Below are 24,809 nucleotides of genomic sequence, written 5' to 3'. Positions count from 1 at the left end.
GAGAAACTCAGGAGGATCTTCTACAAACACAACATTCCGGTACATTTCAGACACAGTAACCCCCTGAAGCAGAAACTGGTCCACCCTAAGGACAGAAGAGCCAGACACAAACAGGACAACGTAGTGTATGCAGTTCAGTGCAGCGAGGAATGCACGGCCTCGTATAGACCCCTTTCACTGACGTCACCCGAAACCGGAAGTAAACAGACCCTGCGCCATTTTGGAAGACCAACAAACTCGTGATTAGGGGGAAATAACGGCAGCGGCATGTGAACCCACGAGAATAAAGTGGAGTGGCAAACGACTTAAACAAATCTGAGCTGTTTTATTTATGATTTATTGGCCCAACAGTAGACTTGAAAGAAACCTGTGTGAGACTTGGCAAAAAACTGTGGATATAATGGATAAGTCTGTGCATGATCTGCGGACACTTTGAGGTAAGCAAACGCAAGAAATTCAGATTTAAAACATGCTAAATTGGCCTCAAGTTGATAACTGTATGAGGAGCAAGCCTCCCAGACTTCTACAATTTAATAATAATAATTTAGGATGGGGGCGGCACGGTGGTGTAGTGGTTAGCGCTGTCGCCTCACAGCAAGAAGGTCCGGGTTCGAGCCCCGTGGCCGGCGAGGGCCTTTCTGTGCGGAGTTTGCATGTTCTCCCCGTGTCCGCGTGGGTTTCCTCCGGGTGCTCCGGTTTCCCCCACAGTCCAAAGACATGCAGGTTAGGTTAACTGGTGACTCTAAATTGACCGTAGGTGTGAATGTGAGTGTGAATGGTTGTCTGTGTCTATGTGTCAGCCCTGTGATGACCTGGCGACTTGTCCAGGGTGTACCCCGCCTTTCGCCCGTAGTCAGCTGGGATAGGCTCCAGCTTGCCTGCGACCCTGTAGAAGGATAAAGCGGCTAGAGATAATGAGATGAGATGAATTTAGGATGGTTTGGGGCTTGCTCGCTGCTGCCAGGTTGGTTGTTGAGTAGCCTGACTGTTTTTTTTTTCTTGCGTGTGGTATCATTGTTGACGCGAGGTTGTTTTTTGAACATGCCAATGCGGACACGATTTCCCCTGACGAGTTATGACTTCAGACGCGATGCGTGTGTGGAGTCCGCGTGATATGTGCGTAAGATAGGCTTCTCATGTGTTTGGAGATCCGCGCTCCGAGACAAGCGCAAGCCCCGCCCCCCCAAGGGGAAAAAAGGGACCCCCCGAAAATATCGGCATAGTTCGAACACTGAGTGTAGGCACTGGGTGTAAACAACAAATAGTTTACAATGTCTGGGTAGCAAACAGATGGCAGAATTGGTGTCTGGTCCTCCTTATGTTTCCATTCTCCCTTGCCCCGAGTCTTATCATATGGGTCAAACCCATCAATCACAGCCAGTTTCTCCACATACCGTGCCCTTTCTGCAGCTGGTAATGTACTCACATAACCAGAATTATCATCCATCGTGTCACTTTACTCTCGCTCGTACTTTGTTTTATATTGTGAGTGCATGTACTCGGTCTTCCAATATGGCGCCTAACAAAATCTCGCGGCGCGGTGACGTCATGTGAAAGGGGTCTATATTGGGGAAACAAAAACAACTGCTTCACAGGCGTATGGCTCAACACAGGAGAGCCAGTTCCTCAGGCCAGGACTCTGCTGTCCATCTTCACCTCAACAACAAAGGACACTCATTTCAGGATTGCAACGTACGCATTTTAGCCAGAGAGGATTGTCGGTATGAGCGAGGAGTTAAAGAGGCCATTTTTGTCAACCTGGAATGGCCATCACTGAACAGAGGTGGCGGTCTAAGACACCATTTATCAGCCACCTACAATGCAGTCCTTAGCACACTTCCCAGACAACTGAGGCCCTGTCCACACGGCAACGGATTCAGGTGAATATGATAAAATTGTTTATTGTTTCGGCCTGGCGTCCACACGGCACCGGCGTTTTGGGTGCCCCAAAACGAAATCTTTTGAGAACGGGTTCCAGAGTGGAAAAATCTGGCAACGGCGCCATTGCGAAGTCGTCTGGATGTGTAGAACGGATTTGTTTACGATGACGTCACAACCACATGACAATCCCGCCAGCAAAAATAGGGAAAAAAAGGAGCGATCTCACCTCTTCAGATGTTGGTTTAAGTCCGACAATACATTCCTCAAAAAGGGCGTAGAAGAACAAAGTAATCCACCAACGTGTAGCATTCAATTTATTCCGGACCATTAAAGAATTCTGGAGGATCTCAGAATGTTGGCGTACTGGCTTCCATCTACCCCCGTTCATTCCTCTCTTTCTCCATCTACCCCCATTCATTCCTCTTTCCGCGTCTCCATTCAAAAAACAAGCACGTGATTTAAAGGGACTATATATCCATAGGATAGGGAGTGAGAAGGTGTGTGCGTGTGACAGTGACAGGGAAGAGCCTAGGCTCATGCTCGCCCTGAATTTCTCTTAAAGTGAAGGCAGAAGAACGTTCAGCGCCTGGCCAGGCTTTCTATGTATTAATTTACATAGACGTTTTAATATGAAATATAAATAAGTGTCTTAGACAATAGATACTATTTTTACGCTACTGATTAATGATCAAAACTTTATGTGGCTGATGCTACGGAAGAAGGGGTTTATGCGCATGCGTCTACTTCTATTGTTCTGGTGTCTCCGATGGGACCGTCTTACAGCGGACGTAGAGGTGTGGCATGTGTATTACATCGTTTTCAGCAAGCGTTGCGTTGCCATATGTACCTGATATTTTACTGATCCGTTGCCCATGTGGACACGATATTTTAAAAAAAAAAAACTCGTTGCTGTTGTCATGTGGATGTAGCCTGAATGCACACCAAAACCCAGCTGTTTTCAGTGACTCACAAGAGGACAGAGAGAACCAACTATCCATTGATCACCCCAACGACTCTCTAGGCCGTTCACACCCGGCCCCCAGTGACCCACACCAACAGGATGACTCAACGACACCTTAGGATTGCTTTTCATCCATGAGAGGATAAATACCTGATACTCCCTATTATGGCCCTTTTCCACTACCCTTTTTTAGCTCACTTCAGCCCGACATGGCTCGCGTTTCAACTACCTCAGAGCAGCACGACTCAGCTCGCTTCAGCCTTACTTAGCACCCAAAACTCGCACGGTTTTGGAGTGGGGCTGAAGCGAGCCAAACCAAGCCGAGTGGGGCTAGGGGCGTGAGGAGACACTCCCCTGTGCACTGATTGGTGAGGAGGAGTGTCCTCACATGCCCCCACACACCCCGCGAGCACGCTGGGAACCACCATCTGTAAACACCGTAAACCCGGAAGAAGAATTACGAATTACGAGAATTATGAAGCCTTATGCGCCTCGCCTCATCTATACGCTCCTGCCAGTATCTGTTGGCGTTGTCGGTGACAACAAGCCACAGCACCAAGACCAGCAACACTAACGACTCCATGTCCTCCATGTTTATTGTTTACTATCCGGGTCGTGAGACTACCGCTTAAAAGCTCACTGATGTCACTGTTTGCACCGCCTAACGACATCACGTGACGTCCACCCACTTTCGCTAACTCCACCCAATGTGTCCACCCACTTCCAGCCAGCACGGTTCAGCACGGTTGTAGTCGAAATGCAACTCCAACAGCCCCGCTCAGCTCGACTCAGCCCAACTCAGCACCGCACGGCTCAGCCCAACTCAGCCGCGTTGGTCGTGGAAAAGCGGCATTAGTCAGACAGAACTGAAGAAGCCTTTCGGATGAGAGGTGAAATGTCTTCAAGAATCTTCAAGCAAGTCCAGTTGCTCTCTTTTACCACCCACAGTTTATTTAAGAAATAAAACAGGAAGTAAAGAAAGCTCCCAAGTAAGATTTTCAGAAAGCAGTCCTTACAAAGCCAGGGGCATGTCTGCTTTATTCCAGCCTCGAAAGCTGGAACATGAATTGGACACGAACTGTCACATTGGACACGAATCAAGTCCACCTGGAGGGGAAAAAAAAAACCCTCTTCACATGAATGGAAGAGGGAAAGGGATTTGCTTCTGGTAGCGGGTAATTACGCATCTACTTCCTTTGCGAAGAGTTTAACTTGTTCTGAACCTGCTGACCTTAGCAGTATGTGGTTGACAGACAAGTTGGAGTTTTTTTTTTCTGCTCCTCACTCAACATAATAGCTCATGTTCATCAAAGTTGCATAAAAAGAATTGCTGATTTTAGTGTACAGAGTGGTGGATGAATAAATCAGCATTTGATTAATGACACCATCATAAACCTCAACGTGCAGCGATTTATGTAAAATAACATCTTTATTTGAAGCAACCTTGGACACATGTATCTAACTCACTGCATCACTAAAACAGATCTTGTCCTCTCTCTTCCTTCCTCAAACAGCCACGGCTGAATGTAGGGTTGGACAATATGACAAAAAAAAAAAAGAAAAATCAATGTCTTCATGAATTCTCACAATATACTTTGAGATATTGCGTGTGTATATCATGATATCTTTTTCAAAATTTTTTTTTTTTTAAACTAACTGGAATCAGCAGAGTTGTTCAAGCTCTGTACTGTTTTCATTAACTAAAATTGTAAGCTGAACACTAATCTTTACTCCTTTTCACTGTTAATCTCTAAATATTTAGCTACCGTTAAACTCAGTTAGCATACTGTACGTGTGTATGCTAGCAAGCCGTGCTTTACACGGCCATTCTCCCAAAAAAAAAAAAAAAAACCCACAACACCATGGCCATAAATCCCCAGACACGGCCTATAAATTTTATACTAACCTGTGCCAACCAAAATTGTTGTTTTGTGAAGTAGTTTTGTGCATTTCTGTGGACATTTGTCAACGGTCAGCGGTTTCCCGGGGTGTGCCCAGCACGCGTGCTTTCCGTATATGGAAATTAAATCGAGAAAATCAAATTTACAGCCAAAAACATAGCGCCTATTGGTCAGACTTCAAAACAAGGCCTGAATGGAAGCAAAATACTACGATTTTTGAGAGCTTCACCAGCGAAGCTCAGCAGGTTTAGAATGAGTAGGTCATGGATTTAGATAAATATATCTTCATGAGTTTTTTTTTTTTTTAAATCATACAAGCCTGATAAACATATTGGCAAACTTTATACTTTACACTTTCCTATGTTCCCACTGCCAAATAATATAGTTTTTAAATGACCTAAATTAGATAAAACAAACTTGTGACCTTCCTTAAGTCACACCAGACCCAGCATGCCGAGAGCCCACTTCCACGTTCATAAAAGATTGTTCCCATGGTAACAGCATGATCACTTTCATCCTTTCGGTTTCTCATTCACCAAGATTTACATCATCTTAAATAGTACTTTCATAAAACTACCATTATTTAATTTTTTGTATTGTTTACAGTATTTACATTTCAAGTAACCACCAACTACGGAAAATTTTCCTTTCGTTTATAAATTAATTTCACTTAACTCCTGTTTATTGCACTTAACAGAATCAAAATGATTCCCAACATTGTGATGTAACATTTGCATTATGTATAATTTCGTAGAATCTATTATTTTCAGTTGTATATAATTTGTGTAATATATCATCTCATTATCTGTAGCCACTTTATCCTGTTCTACAGGGTCGCAGGCAAGTTGGAGGTGATCAATGGATAGTTGGTTCTCTCTGTCCTCTTGTGAGTCACTGAAAACAGCTGGGTTTTGGTGTGCATTCAGGCTACATCCACACGACAACGAGATTTTTTTTTTTTTTTAAATATCGCATCCACATGGGCAACGGATCAGTAAAATATCAGGTACATATGGCAACGCAACGCTTGCTGAAAACGATGCAATACACATGCCACACCTCTACGTGCGCTGTAAGACGGTCCCATCGGAGACACCAGAACAATAGAAGAAGTAGACGCATGCGCATAAACCCCTTCTTCTGTAGCATCAGCCACAAAGTTTTGATTATTAATCAGTAGCGTAAAACGAAAGACGCGGAAAGAGGAATGAATGGGGGTAGATGGAAGCCGGTACGCCAACATTCTGATATCCTCCAGAATTCTTTAATGGTCCGGAATAAATTGAATGCTACACGTTGATGGATTACTTTGCTCTTCTACGCCCTTTTTGAGGAATGTATTGTCGGACTTAAACCAACATCTGAAGAGGTGACATCGCTCCTTTTTTTTCCCTATGTTTGCTGGCGGAATTGTTTTTGGAAAGCGCATGGGCGGTGCACGGTTTTGGTTATACTGCTTCCGCAGTGTTTGGACTAAAGACTCTGCCCTAAGGGCTATTCTCTCACTCACACACTCTCTCTCTCTCACTTTGCACCATTACACAAATATTCACAGTGAAAATATTTTGTAAGCGTGTTTCATGAACCAAGTTATAGGATTTGTTGACAACTTGCATAGAGTTCGTTACACTTCTACCCGGCGTGAAGCACTGACAGTCATGTGGTTGTGACGTCATCGTAAACAAATCCGTTCTACTCATCCAGACGACTTCGCAACGGTACCGTTGCCAGATTTTTTCACTCTGGAACCCGTTCTCAAAGGATTTCGTTTTGGGGCACCCAAAACGCCGGTGCCGTGTGGATGCCAGGCTGAAACGATAAACAATTTTATCAGATTCACCTGAATCCGTTGCCATGTGGACAGGGCCATAGACACAGACAACCATTCACACTCACATTCACACCTACGGTCAATTTAGAGTCACCAGTTAACCTAACCTGCATGTCTTTGGACTGTGGGGGAAACCGGAGCACCCGGAGGAAACCCAAGCGGACACGGGGAGAACATGCAAACTCCGCACAGAAAGGCCCTCGCCGGCCCCGGGGCTCGAACCCGGACCCTCTTGCTGTGAGGCAACAGCGCTAACCACTACACCACCGTGCCGCCATACATCTCTTCAGAGTTGGCTGACTCTCATTTATGTATGCTGTATATAACCAAGACGTATTCTGTGCAACAGGACTTGATTGCAGCAATTTGTATTTTGTTTTTTGTCTTAAGTGAACTAGAAATTATAATTTAAGCTGCAGGAATTTATAGAAGATTTTATTGATAATTACAGTGATTTGTAAAGTTCTGGTTAACGAATAAGAAACTAAATTTAAAACTTTGTTATAACATTATTTAGTAAATAAAATGTGTTAAATGCCTAATAAAATATAATTCACACTTAAAATTAATGCTTTCTTTTTTTTTTTTTAAGGCTCAATTGCAGCCTCAGAAGTCACCAGATTGCACCAAATAAGATGAAATTTTCAAAATCCCCCCGGTCACGGCCAAGTTACACTCCCTACTTTCAGAAAAACACTCCCAACCTTCCCAATCCTGGACACGTATCTAACTCACTGCCTCACTAAAACGGATTTTGTCCTCTCTCCTTTCCTCGAACACAGCCACGGCTGAATGTGGGGTTGGGCAACATGACAAAAAGATCAATTTATTCATGAATTCTCTCACAATATACTTTGAGATATTGCATGTGTAGATCATGATATCTTTTTTTAACTAATTGGAATCCGCCGAGTTGATGTTCAAGCTTTGTACTGTTTGCATTAAATCTTTAAAATTGTAAACCGAACACTAATATCTTTACTCCTTTTCACTGTTAATTATTAAAAATCTGTTAACATATTGTGTGTGTACACACGTTTATTATATAGACAAGTGTTTTACTGGGAAATATGCCACTCATTTTTCAAATCAAATTACATCTGGGACATTGAGTAAACATTTTCCAATATGTTCACTCGTAAGGATATTGATGAGGTCACTCCCAATGTTTTCCCACTGACTTGATGCACATTGTCAAAATGGTAAACCAGTTCAAAACTTATCTTCTCGTATTGAACAATATTTCTCACACAGTGTTTATGTGAGCAGTTTTTAATGTTTCCTCCTTTTCAGTGTCAATTTCTAGATTACGTATATTAATCACAAAACTCAGTTTTTAACTTCTGTAATGCAGCACAACTGTTTTGCTTGTAGTTTGTTTGCAAAACTATACATCATGACACGCATTATGTATGATTTAAAAAAAAAAAAATTTTTTTAAGAAGTCTTCCTAGTATTGAGATATTTTGGTCCTACCACCCAGCCCAAGCTGAATACTTTCATTTTACTGGCTTACCATCACGAAACCGGTTTCCTGTAAATCAGAAGTATGTGAGGGAAAATCCCATGCGAACGCTGCTCAACAAACCTGAGCCGAGTAATGAAGACTCACAGAACCGACATCACTATATTATTATGTTTTTGGGGTTTTTTTTGGGGGGGGGATAAAAATGAGCACAAAAATGTCAAATTAGATAGATGACTGGTGATATGGAGCCCCGTATAACTTAAGCCATGTACACACGTAGCCGGGTATTTTTAAAACCGAACATTTCCCCCCCCTCCGTTTATAAAAATGTTTTATCCGCACCACCTCATCTTCGAAAAAAATCCCTTCCAGACATAACCGAACATCTGCGTTTTCAATCACATTCATAAGCATTCCAAACCTGTAGATGGCATTATTTCCCCAAATCCTACCCCCTAATCACATCAGAATAGCCCTCTGTTGGCGTCACTTCCGCCTAAACATAAAACATGGCGCCAAGCTCGTTCGCCTGGACAGACTCGGAGACAGAATTGCTTCTAAACACGATTTTGGAGTATAAACTTCAAAAGACGCAAGAAAACGTTGATTGGGAATCTTGTCAAAGCAAATATGTGGACATATTGACCCTGTTTTTGGAGCAGTAGTTGGGCTTCTAAAATTAAACATGTAAATAGCACCTGCACAATAATTAACGCTTTCAAGGCACTACTCCGATCCATTACTCTTTGTCCATGCTTAATCTGGCTTCTGCAGTAAACAAAGGTCGCACGTTTGACGTCAGGGCAGATTTGTTGTCATTTTTTTGGCGCAGATTGTGACGTTCTAAAACGCAAAACTTCGGTTATCTCTGTCTACACGAAAAGGCATACACGGAGTTTTCAAAAATCTTCACTTTGCCCGGAGTTTTTTTAAATATTCGTTTTTGATGTGTTTTCATGTGGATGGCAGGCCAAAACGTAGAAAAATATCTTCGATTTAGCAGATACCCGGCTACGTGTGGACGGGGTCTTAAACAGTCAAAGGACGAAGGCCTTATATCCAGAGAACAGGGACTAATACCCTGTCCACGCTAGGGATTTTGTACCGATACGATACTACTTTCGTACCGCAACACCTGTCCACACTAGCAACTATACCGGTACTGTAGCGGTATAACTGTATCGGTACAAAACCCACAAATGTATGGGTTTCGTACCGGTACAGTATCGGTACTGTAGCGCTTCGCTCTAGTGTGGACAGATGAAGCGGTTCTGTATCGATACAATGCGCATGCGCAAAGTCACACACCTCAATCGATGTCTTCGCTGAATAAAATAGTGAACGGAGATTCGTTTTCTGTTTCTTTCTCAACTGCCTCGCGCGTTTTATACGATTCGACTGAATAAATGACCACCAGAAATACAGACTGTACATTGACAACAAAAAGCACACACACGTTGTTTCATCCGCCATATTCTCGGAAGGAAGTTACTTGGTAACCACGGAAACATTTCGCGCACGCGCATTTCAACTACCGTGAAAGAAAACCGCAAACATTTCTCGCTAGTGTGGACAGATGCACTAAACTGTACCGGTATACTTTGTATCGATACAGTTATACCACTATCGTACCGGTATATATGTGAACACAGCTTAAAGGCCAATTTATGCTGACAACCCAGTCCTCGCAGATGGTGTCTGCGTAGCCCCCCCCCCTTCGCAGACGCTCTGCGCGCACCTCCCAAAAATTGTAACCACCGCAGAAGCCTCGCAGACAGCGTCGCAGACAAGAGGGCTCCGATTGGTCCACTCTACATCCGCTGTACACGCACTTCCGCTTCCCTACTTTCCCGGTTTGGTTTGTTTTCACTACCGCCATTTTTAAAACACGAGCGAAGATGGAGCAGCACGAAGAGCGGTTAATCGAGGAAGTGAGGAAGTACGGACATCTATACGACTCCAGTTCTAGTCATTATAAGTAACCGGAGGATAAACACTCCACTAACCACACCCACCAACTACTCCTAGCGATTTCGCGACTTCGCACCCCCTTGCGTTGTGGCGGTGAATAACATCGCGCACGCCTATTACTCCCCGCTCAACGATAAATTACAACTGTCTGCGAAAAGCTATCTGCGAAAGCCTTGTCGCAAGAGCATGCAGAGGCCCTAAGAGAGAGACCCTGAGAAACAATGCCACTCTGCCTTAACTGAGCCAGAGGACAAACTCCACTGTCAAGAGCAATTCACATCAGAGTAGCAGGCTGGAAAAACCACATTCACTGATCAGACCTCAGGACTGCAAACTTTCAGTTTCACAACAGCGACGTTTCAAAAAGCACAAATGCATTTTTTAACACCAGCGCAGCGGAGGATAACGAATGCCCTCCAACACGGTATCCTCACATGTTTCTCAGGCATGTGTGATCCATGTGTGCGTGCACACTTTTTTAAATTTATAACATATTACACACACCCACATGCACTAACTGAATTTAATCATTTATTTCTGTAAATATTTATCCAACAGTGAAAAGGAGGAAAAATTAGTCGTCAGTTTACAATTTTAAAGATTTAATGAACACCGTACAAAGCTTGAATATCATATGCTTTCCATTAGTTTGCAATTGTTCGGTTAAAAAAAAAAAAAGTGAGAAAAAATATCCTAATACACACTCAAAAATATACTGCATGTGTACACAAAATGAACAGGATTCAAATCAAACATAGGTCACAAAAAATGGTGCATATATAAGGTGACTCATTTTAGATTTTTCGGATCACGGATCCGCCGACGGCAGTTAAATACTACCGCTAGAAAAATAAAAAAGTCTGTGCGTATTTTTATTTTAACCGCCGAAACGTACAAAAAAATGTAAAAAAAAAAATCACATTTTCCTTGTAACAGCACTGTATCCCTGGTACTAGGTCATATTTCTTTAAGTAAAAAGTATTAGAATTGCAAATACAAACGACAATGTGTGTTGTATATATCCACTTCAGCTGAGTCCGAAAACAAAACTATTTACGACACTGAGTATTCACTTGAATGTTATGGTATTTACGACCGCTTTACGACAGTGTCAACCTCGTGCTGACCATGGCTGACGCTGACAGCATGGATTCCGAGCTATCGCCTCAACTGTACGCAAGCATAAAGTGTGGTAAAGAAAAGTCTTTTCGCTGTCTCACTAACCAAAACGTGGGCGATTTTGTCTCTCAAGCGTTGAAAGTAAACAATGAAAAGATCAAAACGATCTTTGGTTCTCAGAAAGAAGGTGGTGATGTAACGAGCGCGATGCCGAATATGCCTGCCATAACGTTAGTTCGCGATTTTGGCTGCAAGTATCTGACTGTAGTCTGGTTAACACCAGACCATATCACAAGTGAAATATGGTCTGGAATCCGCCTATTGAATTTCTCGTAGGGGAGGTGTGGTTTACAATTGTCAACGGCCGTTTATTGGACGTTGCGAACGTCTATCATTTGGCGTATACGTAGCCCATGGCCAATCATGGCAGTTGTACCCGGTGACGTAGTTAGAGCGACGAAGAGGCGAAGAGGAGAAGGAAAGAGAAGGCAAAACAAAAATAGGAAAACAATGGCACCGAACGATTACTGCCGTTTGTGCAAGACAAAGCTTGATCGAAAGTTTGGTTCGTATCGCTCGCCGCCATGTTAAATGTGATCCGTAAACAGTCCCAAATAAACTACAAGCTTCCGTTTGTCGAGTAGTACGCGTCACCGTCTTTCCACCCCTCCCCACTCTCTGATTGGCTCCCTAACTCAGGCGAGCCTTTAGACCATAGTTTCCATGCTGTCTTTTCAGATCGGAACGATTGTGCAAAGCAGCATGGGATTTCCCAGGCTAATCTGACTGTGGAATTAGAAGAGGATGGTGCCGCAGAGAGTCCTATCGAATCAAGTAGCACGAACGTATCAGCCTTCGATGTGCTCATGAGAGCTCAACGGTCATATGACCACATATACCTTCAGAGAAGTAAGTACTGGAATGCTAGTCCGTGTTATAAACTTGTACACAAGAACACACACACACACACACGTATGTATGTGTGTGTATGTATGTAAATCTTAATCCGACATTGAAATTTTGCCATGCAAAAAAAAAAAAAAATACTGGACAAGGACACATTTTTATTTCGACCGACATCAAAAATATGTTGAAAACTAGACAGGGACACTCTAACGAGTGCAAACCCCGCCTTTTCCCTATTAAAATACATTGGGCGAAAATTTCGAAGTTCTGCCATGACCTTGCCCTTTGACCTCCAAAATGTAATGGTTTCCTTCCTGGGTGATTGGCAACACATACAAAATTTGGTCCAAATCGATCCATTGGTTCTTGAGATATCTTGCAGACAGACAGACAGACAGACAGACAGACACACACACACAGACGCAGGTGAAAATAATAACCCCTCCAACTACTGTCGGCGGGGTTAAAAATCCGTGAACCTAAAGATAAAAAATGGGTGGCCTAACTACATAAGTGACACCACTTTCTAAACCATTCCAGAAAAGAATCTTTTCAGTGCTTATAGACCCTTCCCACTGACGTCACCGAAACCGGAAGTACACAAACCCTGCGCCATATTGGAAGACCAAATCGGGTTTTCAGAAAAGGAAAGAAAATAAACGCAGGGTCGAAAATACAAAAAAGGAGGCAGAAAAAGCAAAACGAGTTAAGGTAGGACAAATGGTTAGTTTTCTGAGGCAGCCCGCCGTGGCTGCAGGCTTTCAGTTGTGTCATTGAATGGTTAGTTTTCTGAGGCAGCCCGCCGTGGCTGCCTGCAGGCTGATTTATTATAGCCCATTTAGTTAAAATAGTTGATCTAAAATGTTTATAGTTATAGTTATGTGATGGTTGTCCTCAGTGTTCGAACTATGCCGATATTTTCGGAGGGTCCCTTTTTTTCCCTGGGGGGGTGCTTGCGCTTGTCTCGGAGCGCGGATCTCCAAACACATGAGAAGCCTATCTTATGCACATATCACGCGGACTCCACACACACATCACGTCTGAAGTCATAACTCATCAGGGGAAATCGTGTCCGCATTGGAATGTTCAAAAAACAACCTCGCGTCAACAATGATACCACACGCAAGAAAAAAAAAAAAAAAAGTCAGGCTACTTAACAACCAACCTGGCAGCAGCAGTCGTTATCATATCGGTTTATTTTATCTTTGATATAAACACAACACTTTGGATATGCAAATGCTTCCCGTTACACACGATTGCTATGTCAATAAACATCAATTTGCCAATATTTTAGAGACCCCCCAACATTTCCCAAATCATGTTTTCAAGGGATCTCATGTCTGTTTCAGGGGATCTCGGATCCCCCGAGTACCCCCGTAGTTCAAACACTGGTTGTCCTGATTTAGACTGGTGGTTTTTTGGGGGGTGGGGGGGGGGTGGGGGTGTTGCGCGATGTTGCACCCGGGTCCAGATTAGGGCAGAACCGGCCCTGGCTACATTTCAGGTGTAGTTTGTTTTATGTATGCATGTACTTGCATAGATGTGTACTTGGTCTTCCAATATGGCGACTACCGAAATCTCGCAGCGCGGTGACGTCATGCGGGAAGGGTCTATATAAGGAATAAAGCACATCAGGATGTGCTGTTATAGGAAACTAATCAAATGATTCAATAGTGTGATGCAACCCCAGGTGAACTTGATCATGTTCCAATAGTGTTTTCTTCCTCTTATACCACAGCAAACTGCCGATGTAAATATCACTTACATTACAAGACCTGTTCCCTCTCCAGCCTTTACTTTCTTTTGAAACAATAAATTACAGGTTGGCACGTTACCAATTTGGCATTTCCGCTCACAGTGAAAACCAGATATTTCCGTTATTATGCTGTAATGGTGTCCTGTGGGAACGGGAGCAAAATAGCAGTGTCAAAATGTTAATCTACCCCCGGTGACCTAGTAATGTTTACGGAAATCTTTTATCACGGCTCCCAGTGGAAACCGGAGCCATCAGATTTGTGCATTGTGACCGGCTGTGACGTAAATGACGCGGTAATATTGCGATGGCACGACTCATACTGCCTCAACGTGAAGCAACTGGTGCCAAACGGGAGCACCATATCCATGGTTCAAAGATCCGACACGAATAGCCGAAACCGTGGATCGGAGCAAGCCATATACAAAGCATGTTTTTCATGTCGGTACATACATACCTATGATGTTTCATTTATAAACTATGCACAATATAGACCCCTTCGCAGTAAACGTCATTCATACGCAAGAGGAAATTGCGCACGCAGCCTGGACTCAAAAAAGACTCAGAAATGCCTAGCTGTTGTGTTGTCGGGTGTCAGAATCGTAGCAGTGATGGGGTTAAAATGTACAGAATTCCAGCAGGATCTCACCCATTCCAAAAAAATAAAAATAAAATCGCCGACGTCTATGGCTACAAGCCATCAAACGTGTAGACTGGGATGAAAGCACTATCAAAAATGCACGGGTTTGCAGCGCCCACTTCGTCACAGGTAAGATCAGGCTATTTATTAAATCCTTTCTTTTTTATTCTTTCTAGTCTTCGTTTATTGATGTAGCAAAATACTTTGGTAACGTTTGTCTGATTAGCTGGGTCATAGTTACACAATGTAATGAATATTGTTAGCATGTTAACTTAGCTTTGCATGCAATTTTGTTTGTAGGAGAGGTCTCGCTTGACTCAAGCAGTCCAGATTTTGTGCCATCATTATTTGTGTAAATTGTGCCGAAAATCACAATTTTAAAGCAAGGATGGAAAGGTAAAATTGTGTGCCCTCACTCGAAATGCCAAATTACGCTGACTGCTCTAACCTCGCTCCCGCCCCATTCAGTTTCATTTCTGCTCTCTGCCTCTCGCTTTTTACGCAGCTCTGATTTCTCTTAGCTGCACTCTTTACACCATCATTCCTTTCATGCCATTCCCTCCTGCAAATTGCTGTTTAGTGTTGGTATTTGCTGTTGTAGCTAAAGCCACATTGCCATCACATCACTGGCATAATTTGATTAAAACAAAATGAATATGAATGTCCCATTGTTAATCAAGTTGTACATGCCCACACAATCATATGCGTCTAAAGACTTGTAGGCATGAAGTTTTTCGTGGATGGACACTGAAGTCGTCAATAAGGTACGAGCATATATCTGGCCATTGTATACCAGGGAACTTACTAACATCGTCCGTCCACTCTTTAATTAAATGCGGATCCGGTAGGCGATGTCCACTTGTTAGAGTTAACTTATTTATGTAGCATTCTCGATCTTGTAACGACAATTGTTTTGCATAATCTGACAGCTCATAATGCCGGTCTATGGGCAGCGCCATTGTTTCTGAGTCCAGGCTGCGCGCGGATCCTGGCAACGGTCGGTTTGTTTACAAGCATGCGAAGGGGTCTATAACATGAACAATAAACAATTTACACAATATATTGCAATCAAGATTACGTAAATGTGGTCTCTCTCAAACAAATGGGATTCTGAAATTTCTGCACATTTTTCGAAGACAGATGCAAGTGCAGAAACCTTATTTACACAGGATATTCAAAGCAATTATTTATTTATTGGGGGGGAAAAAAAAAAAGCCCCACACCCAGGCATGAAAACATGACAGTAGAAATGATTAACAATTCTTTCACAATATTTTCCAGCACTGGCATGGAAAAAGACACAAATGCAGGATAAACCAACAGAAGCCAGGCTTTAAATAACAGGCTTTCGTCTAAACCGGGGAACAGGGGTGCTGCGCCCTCTTACTCTCGGAGCGCACCCCCTTACCGAAATGCCGATTGAACCCCAAGTCACACTTAGGCCATGCACTTATATGCTACTGCACAACATGCAATCTTTCTCAAAACGATCGTTTCTCCGTGAAAACATCCCAGCAACACCACGTGACAATGTGTCTGATCATCAAATGCGTTATAATTACTCCAAAAATATTCCAATCATAATAGATACACTGCCAGACGGTGCAAAAACAATCCGAATTGGCGTTTTCCAGACTGAGGCGCCATGTTGTTTAGTTGTTTACTTGTCGCGGCTGCTCTCGCGAGATTTGACATGGGTTACATACAAGGTCAGCTGACTTGTACAGCGAGATTTCTCGAGACTGAGGGCCCGTTTACACGAGGACGCTGTCGGGTAAAAACGACTAAATATTTTATCGGAAGTGCCTTTCGTCTACACGGGGACGGCGTTTCCGAGGCTGAAAAATGGAAAAAATTGAAGATGCCTTCCAGAGTGGATAAGTTAAAAACGGCCCCCGTTGCATATCCGTCTAAACTACCCAATACGCGAAACTCTGCTCGGATCTGCTCACGTCGGGTACGCGTTTATGTCATACATATGTAATATACTGTACATGCCAGCCCGGGAAGTAAGAAAGTAAGTAAAAAAGTAAGAGCATGTCTGATTACATCGATCCAACGGACCTTCAAGCTGCTCTGGCAGCTTTAATAAACGTCCAGGAGTCCTTTGAACATCTATACCGAATCTGCACATATACCGTTAATGAACAGAGGCGGGTATAGTATGCTCTTACTTTTTTACTTACTTTCTTACTTACCATAGCCAAAGTAGTCAAAGTTTTCGCGGTGCAGATCAGACAAGACGGAAGACGTTGCGCATGCGTGCAGACATAGTGGAGGTCTTTCACAGCACCACCTAGCCGCCTGGCATGCACATCCAATTGAATTCCACGCATTTATGCGTCACCGTATAGACGCAGATTTCCTCCTTGAAAACGGTCGTGTAGACGCGGAAAAAAGTGAGAACGAAAACGGACTTTTGCGTTTTTGTTTCAGACCGTCCCCGTGTAAAGTGGGCCTGAATGACCTTTCGCCCACCGGCGCGGGAGCTTTTGACAGAAGTAGTTCGCGAGTTGTTTTTGTTGACACTTGGGCATTTAAAGATGTCATCCCGCGGCACGAGACGGAAGAAAGCCAAATAAGACTGTCCGGGCCAGATGATTACTTTTCTTTTTCAATGTTGACAGACAATTTGTTACAATTTCCCTCTCAGATAGCCTCAGAATGTCCCACTGTAGCCTCAATTTTTCAAAGGCTTCACATGACGGGGGGGACGGACAACCGGCACCATCCCCCCCGTTTCGCTCCCTCGCCATGGTGAGCGCCCTCATACTAAATTTTTCTAGAAAAAACCCTGAATAAGGCGAGTAATAAGTGGCCAAAGTGAAAGCAGATGTGCGTGATTAATGCCGTCTATAAGCAGGGTGTGTGGGACTTGTAGCTCGAAAGTCATGCTTCTATGCTTGTGCGAGTCAGCGAATACGGCATTCCCGCTGTATAAGCAAGAAACGTTATAGGCAGCCTTTGTTTGAACAACACAAATGTTCAGAAACAGGAAGGCAACTCTCTCAGAGACATGATGCAGCTCGACTCGTATCAGGTGACTAACCCGTGAATGTCTCAGCTTCGGCTTTTCACAACAATGGACTTGCTGCCTCATGAATTATACGTTATGGCCGGTCGCACAGGGTTCACGCTCCGCAGCGTTCCATAGGAATGCACAATATCCATAACTTTTCCATTATGGAAGACAGAATGGGAAGGAAAACTCATCAATTCCATGCTTTTACCTCATACAATAACATTTTGTATGTGAAAGGGGCTCAAACAGGAAATCGCAAAGTCATCCCTCCTGAAGACTCTCGCATGGCAAAAATCTTACTGACTCTTGACAAAACCCTGACAGCTGAGGCTCCTTCAATAAACGTCTACTTCCAGAAGGTGCATTTATAGAACCTTCGAAGCCGGAACTACTGTCAGAGCTGCCGATTTATAAAATCTGATTAGTCAGGTGGTGTTGATTCATTTTCTACAACTGGCAGTAATTCAAATGGGTTATATTAATGCAGGCAGCACATTGCAGTCTCTCAGCTCCAGGATCACTGAGCTCGGGTTACTCTGTCTGTGCCACAGTTTCTGTGCCCACTTTCTCCATGTGGGGTTCTTCCAGGTTCTCTCAAACCTCCTAAAAACATGCACATGGTAGGTATATCTGTAGATATGAATGTGTGTGTAAACATGTGCATGGGGCTCTGTGATGGACAGGTGTCCCATCCAGAGCGAATTCCCATCTCGTGCTAGCGTTCAACCCTGACTCAGGTGAAATGATTACTGAAGAGGAGCTAATGGTTTATATATTGATACTTATCAATATATATTACAGTATCTTACAGCGTCAGCCCGTCCAGGGGACGATATGTATAATCTAAGACTAAAGCCCTATTCGCACGGGATAAGTATTACCTGTGGACCTCTGGTAATTCGGAATAGTTACAGAGAATGTCTGAGTTCTTAAGGCCAATTTATGCTGACAACCCAGTCCTCGCAGATAGCGTCGCAGAGAGTGTCTGCGTAGCCCCCCCACCTTCGCAGACGCTCTGCGCGCACCTCCCAAAAATTGTGACCACCGCAGAAGCCTCGCAGACAGCGCCGCAGACAAGAGGGCTCTGATTAGTCCACTCTACATCCGCTGTACACGCACTTCCGCTTCCCTACTTTCCTGGTTTGGTTTGTTTTCACGACCGGCATTTTTAAAAACACGAGCGAAGATGGAGCAGCATGAAGAGCAGTTGATTGAGGAAGTACGTACATCTATACGACTCCAGTTCTAGTCATTATAAAAAAAAAAAGTTCTAGTCATTATAAGTAACCGGAGGATAAACACTCCACTAACCACACCCACCAACTACTCCTAGCGACTTCGCGCCCCCTTGCGTTGTGGCGGTGAATAGCATTGCGCACGCCTATTACTCCCCACTCAACAATAAATTACAACAGTCTGCGAAAAGCTATCTGCGAAAGCCTTGTTGCACGAGCATGCAGAGGCCTTTAGTCCCGTGCGAATGCGCCATGTCCGTAATTTGCCAAGTAATAATTCCGCCGTGAATTACCTACTGTGTTTTGGCAAAACACAGACATCCAGTGGTAATACAAGTCCCGTGTGAATGCGCATGTCTGTGTTTGTAATTATTAAACGCGCGTCTCTTGTACTTTTCTGGAGTGAATAATGGAGGATACGGGTGAAATTTTGATAAACAGCATTTCAGGGGCAAGTGGTAGTAGGCCTATCCCGTATTTGAACCAGATAAGCAGAAACACCTCCAAGAAGAAAGCACGAAGAATCTTCAACTGGATGGCTTGTGTGACACATCCGGTCACAATGTCTGTAAATTCAGTGAATTACAGGCTTTTGCTTATCCCGTCTGAATGCGCCACACAATAACACAGAGGTGCGGGGGTAATTGCGAATTACCAGAGGTCCATAGGTAATACTCATCCTGTGCGAATAGGGCATAATAATATAAATTATTGATATGATTATGCTTTCTTTCTCTGTTATTTGTGGACGCAGTCTTCAGCATCAGCGTTTCATAAAAGTCTGCAAGTTTTTCACTGCAGGACACAAGTGCTTTCTGGTTTGTCCATAATTTTTTTTGTTACACACACACACAGAGAACCATCTTGTTTCATGGAAGTCCCACAACTTTAAATTGCACTATTTACAGTTTAAAACCATGACAATCATAAAATTTAAAGAGGTCACTGTTGGCAAATCACTGTGGTATTAGCATAATTCTGGACATGCCGTTTACTGGAAAATAATCAACTTCAGGGTGGTGACAGTAACTCATGCAAGACTGCATCACCACCCTGTCATGGATCATTTTCCTACAAGAGCTGTTTTATTCCTCACTTAATCATCATCTGACAAATCAGATTTGAGCATTCAACAGCACTGTGGTATAGAGAGATGCAAACACGATCTAAAGTTCATAATGCTTAATGCAAGAGTGTTGGAGACCATGTGGACGCAAGACAAGGATCAGACTACACAAATTCAGCCTGATTTTATTATGGCCAACAAACTTCAAGCACTGGGCCCAAATATGTACGCTGGGAACGATAAACAGGCCTTGTGTGACAACAGCAATGCGGTGTTCGGGACGCTTCACGACACCAATGAAAAGCCTAGCATGTCAATTATTTTTGTATTTTCTCACTTAGTGACACCTCCTACAATGTGTCCCTCGATAGCCACGACTGAATTTCTTGACCCTCCTCCCTGAAGACATGACCGATCATCGGTCAAACTCGTCACCATGTTGCCAGTTTGCTGACCAAGACACACACATTTTTCACTACGACTGCCTGATCTGACATGATGACTGTCATGAAAGGCGCAAAAAAAAAACCTGTAGTTTGATCCCATCATAAGCATGACGAAATATTTTTAATCTGAAAACACATTAAAATCATTTTAGCTGTGGTTGATCAAATTACAAACCAAATGAATAAGAAATTATATAAATATACTATTTGGCTCTTACACCATCATCTATAAGAATTACAGTTTTATATTAAGAGTGTCACCAATAACACTGAACTCTCAATGCTCCTCTTGAATGGATATGACAAATAAAGCATATATTATTTACCAGCTGGGAGGTCCGTATCATGAAATACCGTGACCAAGGTCTCAGTATTCAAGGCCGAGGTCATGGTATTTCACCATACGGACCGACCTTATGCTGGTAAATAATATATTTTTTCTTTACCAAATTCTAACAGAAAACGAGAACGCCTGAAAGGGAAAACCGAGCCGAGCCGCCATTTTGAATCCTCATTCACAGCTGTATTGCAAATGGTTTCCTCCTCGGTATACAAGTGCACTTCCATGGTAGGGAAAAAAAAAAAAACACCTACATTTTGCCATCTATGTCATCCCCTATTTATACAAAATTGAGTCATTCAGGATTCAGCCACGTTTTTGCTTGGCGTTAGCAACAGTTACAGGTTTTTAGCTTTCTCCTGAAGTGCTCTCTTTTATTTCTTCTTCCTCAGCTTTCGCTGTGAAGACTCGTTATCGCTATCCATGCTGTAAAATTAATGCTATTCTCCTGAGAAATGCTGGCAAAAATTTACGATTTTTGATAATCTTATAAATAAATCTTATATTTAAAAAAAAGATAAATGTTGACAAAAAAAAAAAATGCTACTATGTTTGTTGTTGTGAATGAGCGAGTTGCCAGAGGTCCGTAACCGGGGTCCGTATTGTAGGATACGGACCCACTTGCCAGCCAATCAGAGCGCAGGATTTGATGGAAACCAGACTGTGAAAAAAAAATGAGGATTATTTTACATCCAAGTCACTAATGCCGCTTTTCCACTACCAACGCGGCTGAGTTGGGCTGAGCCGTGCTGAGTTGGGCTGAGTCGAGCTGAGTGGGGCTGTTGGAGTTGCATTTCGACTACAACCGCGCTGGCTGGAAGTGGGTGGACACACTGGGTGGAGTCAGAGAAAGTGGGTGGACATCACGTGATGTCGTTAGGCGGCGCAAACAGTGACATCAGTGACCTTTTAAGCGGTAGTCTCACGACCCGGATAGTAAACAATAAACATGGAGGACATGGAGTCGTTAGTGTTGCTGGTCTTGGTGCTGTGGCTTGTTGTCACAGACAACGCCAACAGATACTGGCAAGAGCGTATAGATGAGGCGAGGCGCGTAAGGCTTCAGAAATTCTCGTAATTATTATTCTTCCGGGTTTACGGTGTTTACAGATCCCAGCGTGCTCGCGGGGCGTGTGTGGGCATGTGAGGACACTCCTCCTCACCAATCAGTGCACAGGGGAGTGTCTGCTCACGCCCCCAGCCTCACTCGGCTCGGTTTGGCTCGCTTCAGCCCTACTCCAAAACCGTGCGAGTTTTGGGTGCTGAGTAGGGCTGAAGCGAGCTGAGTCGTGCTGTTCTAACGTAGTCGAAACGCGAGCCATGTCGGGCTGAAGTGAGCTGAAAAAGGGTAGTGGAAAAGGGCCATAATATGGCGCTCCCTGGCTCACTTCAAGCACTGAAGCAAAGCAGATCAAATTGACACACCCTACACTATAATAACACAATACAGATGTTGGTCCCTGGAGTGAGAACCGACTGAATAAAAAATTTAATTAAAAAAAAAAAGGGATTTTAAATATATGTTGCTCCTTCATCCTGGAACAATTTACAAAGGGACTTGAAACCGTCAGAGCTGATGACTTTGGATGAATTTAAATCCATTTTAAAAGAGCGACAAAACACCTCTTGTACAATGCACTTGCTTTTAAAGTTCTATTGATATTTTAACCTTTTACAGCATTTTAACTCAACACGTATCTGTAATGTTGCACCAGGTGTATTTTGTCTGGTTGTGTGGTGGTTTTTTTTAATTGTAATATTGTTTATGCTACCCTCTTGACCAGGTCACTCTTGGAAAAGGGATTTTAATCTCGAGTCTTTTACCTGGTTAAATAAAAGGATATTTATTGACTGACTGAAGCATTGCCAGGTAAATGGTTTTTCACGCAAAAGGCTAAACTTAGCCGAGCTGACAGCAGAACAGACAGCTCTGTTTAAACACCACAATGACTGCAACCAGACTGACATTTGGTCATAACCGGGTGATTTCTGTTTTTAAAATAAAAACTCTTCAAGCTTCACGTTCGAGCTTATAAACAATCGCTACTGAACAATTAAACTACCCAACTGCTAGCTAGGTTAGCTTGACATGCTTGCTAGCTGGCTAGTTATTTAGCTAATTACAACCTTCACTGTCCTGTTTTCCCGTCGTGATCATACACCACCACTTTCGAGACGTTTCTTCCAAAAACGCTCGGATGATGTGGCGGATCGAACAGTGTTAATTCCCTTTGCCTTAGCAAGCTAAACAGCTAGCCGTTAGCAAGTTAGACAGCTAACAACTCGGTGGCTATTTAAACGACACGAACGAACTGACAAAATAAAACATTAGTGCAAAGATTCAACGCTTATTATAAAAACCAAGCTCAAACGACAAGGTGAAAGCCGCTGCATAGCCACCGGTATGTTTTCTAAGCTACAGCCCAAGCAGCGATCTGCTATTCGGCCTGATGATGAAGCAGAATCTCGATAGCAAGCTATGCTAACACTAGCATTAGCAACAAGTGCTATCGCTAGTACCAACACCTACTACTACTACGCTAGCTTAGCAAGCTAAGCAGCTAGCTTAGCGCAGACACCGAGCCAGGCTCGACCGATTTGTTTTTGCAGGACGGCACGCACCAAACTGCCGAAATAACCACCGCGCTGACCTGTTTACGATGGATCCTACAAGCTGAGGTAGCTCTTTTGTTTCAAAAGCCGTGTAAGACGCGGATAAAAGCGGTCGCACAGCCGCGGTCCACTCCGGTTCTCCATCTCCTCCGCTCGACGCCATCTTGCGACTTCACTATTAGAAGCTGGCGGAGGAAATGAGGTTAATCACCAGACGCAAGACAACAGGATGTGTCGTCACAGGTAAACATAAAAATTTATATTTCAACAATGTACTGTATATATTTTTTGCCAGTACCGGTGTAATTTAATGTAATAATTTATTATTATTTTTGCACACCATGAAAACCTTGATAAGTTGCAATGGTAGGTATAATGACAAATCTTTTGGCACCCCTACCCTGCCCATCAGATATTATTATCATCTCATCTCATTATCTCTAGCCGCTTTATCCTGTTCTACAGGGTCGCAGGCAAGCTGGGGCCTATCCCAGCTGACTACGGGCGAAAGGCGGGGTACACCCTGGACAAGTCGCCAGGTCATCACAGGGCTGACACAGACACAGACAACCATTCACACTCACATTCACACCTATGGTCAATTTAGAGTCACCAGTTAACCTAACCTGCATGTCTTTGGACTGTGGGGGAAACCGGCGCACCCGGAGGAAACCCACGCGGACACGGGGAGAACATGCAAACTCTACACAGAAAGGCCCTTGCCGGCCACGGGGCTCAAACCCGGACCTTCTTGCTGTGAGGCGACAGCGCTAACCACTACACCACCGTGCCACCCCAGATATTATTATTATTATTATTATGAGAGTTCTCAGTACAGCAAAAGTATTGAGATGGTAGTGACATGCTAGTAGCACTGCTATGAGTATATCAGGTGCAGCAGCATTGCTAGGATGTAAAAACACCCCAATGGCATAGAAGCAATAATAATAATAATAATTTGTCAGTTCCCCTCTAATCCATCTACCATCAGGAAGGGACCATTACATTACTGACACTCTTATCCAGAGCGGCTTATAACATACCCAGAGAAGCAGTTGGATGTGGGGTACCTTGCTCAAGGGCACTTCAGCCATTACTGCTGGTCCAGGGAATTGAACCAGCAACCTTCTGGGTGGTACGGTGGTGTAGTGGTTAGCGCTGTCGCCTCACAGCAAGAAGGTCCGGGTTCGAGCCCTGTGGCCGGCGAGGGCCTTTCTGTGTGGAGTTTGTGTGTTGTCCGCGTGGGTTTCCTCTGGGTGCTCCGGTGAATGGTTGTCTGTGTCTATATGTCAGCCCTGTGATGACCTGGCGACTTGTCCAGGGTGTACCCCGCCTTTCGCCCGTAGTCAGCTGGGATAGGCTCCAGCTTGCCTGCGACCCTGTAGAACAGGATAAAGCGGCTAGAGATAATGAGATGAGACCTTCTGATCCCAATGCTGCATCTCTAACTTTTAGGCCATGGCTTCCCCACTACAGAATCACAGCTGAGCTGATATTATTTGGCTATTGGAAACTTTTCAGTCACACTAAAATAGTAAAATTGAAGTGACGTGCTACTTATGAGAAGATCAGATGCACAGCATTGCTAAAATTTAAAAACACTCCACTAGCACTGTTGTGAAAGCTTTACCATCCAACTGATATCTGCTCATTAGT

General features: G+C 43.6%; 1 protein-coding gene across 7 annotated transcripts in view; it reads right to left on the bottom strand.

Annotated features, from left to right (window-relative positions):
- Positions 1 to 23,337, bottom strand: part of ubr4 (ubiquitin protein ligase E3 component n-recognin 4) — a 154,517-nt gene extending 131,180 nt beyond the window's left edge. For all 7 annotated transcript variants that reach the window (XM_060938226.1, XM_060938228.1, XM_060938229.1 and 4 more), the window contains exon 1: positions 23,192 to 23,337. In XM_060938226.1, the coding sequence (XP_060794209.1) occupies positions 23,192 to 23,316 (125 nt within the window). In that variant the 5' untranslated portion in view covers positions 23,317 to 23,337. The remainder of the gene's footprint in view (positions 1 to 23,191) is intronic.
- Positions 23,338 to 24,809: the final 1,472 nt, after the last annotated feature.

This window comes from Neoarius graeffei, chromosome 13 (assembly GCF_027579695.1).
Source record: "Neoarius graeffei isolate fNeoGra1 chromosome 13, fNeoGra1.pri, whole genome shotgun sequence".
Taxonomy (NCBI): domain Eukaryota; kingdom Metazoa; phylum Chordata; class Actinopteri; order Siluriformes; family Ariidae; genus Neoarius; species Neoarius graeffei.
Note: the sequence above shows the minus strand (reverse complement) of the source record. Positions and strands in the feature narration are given on the sequence as shown.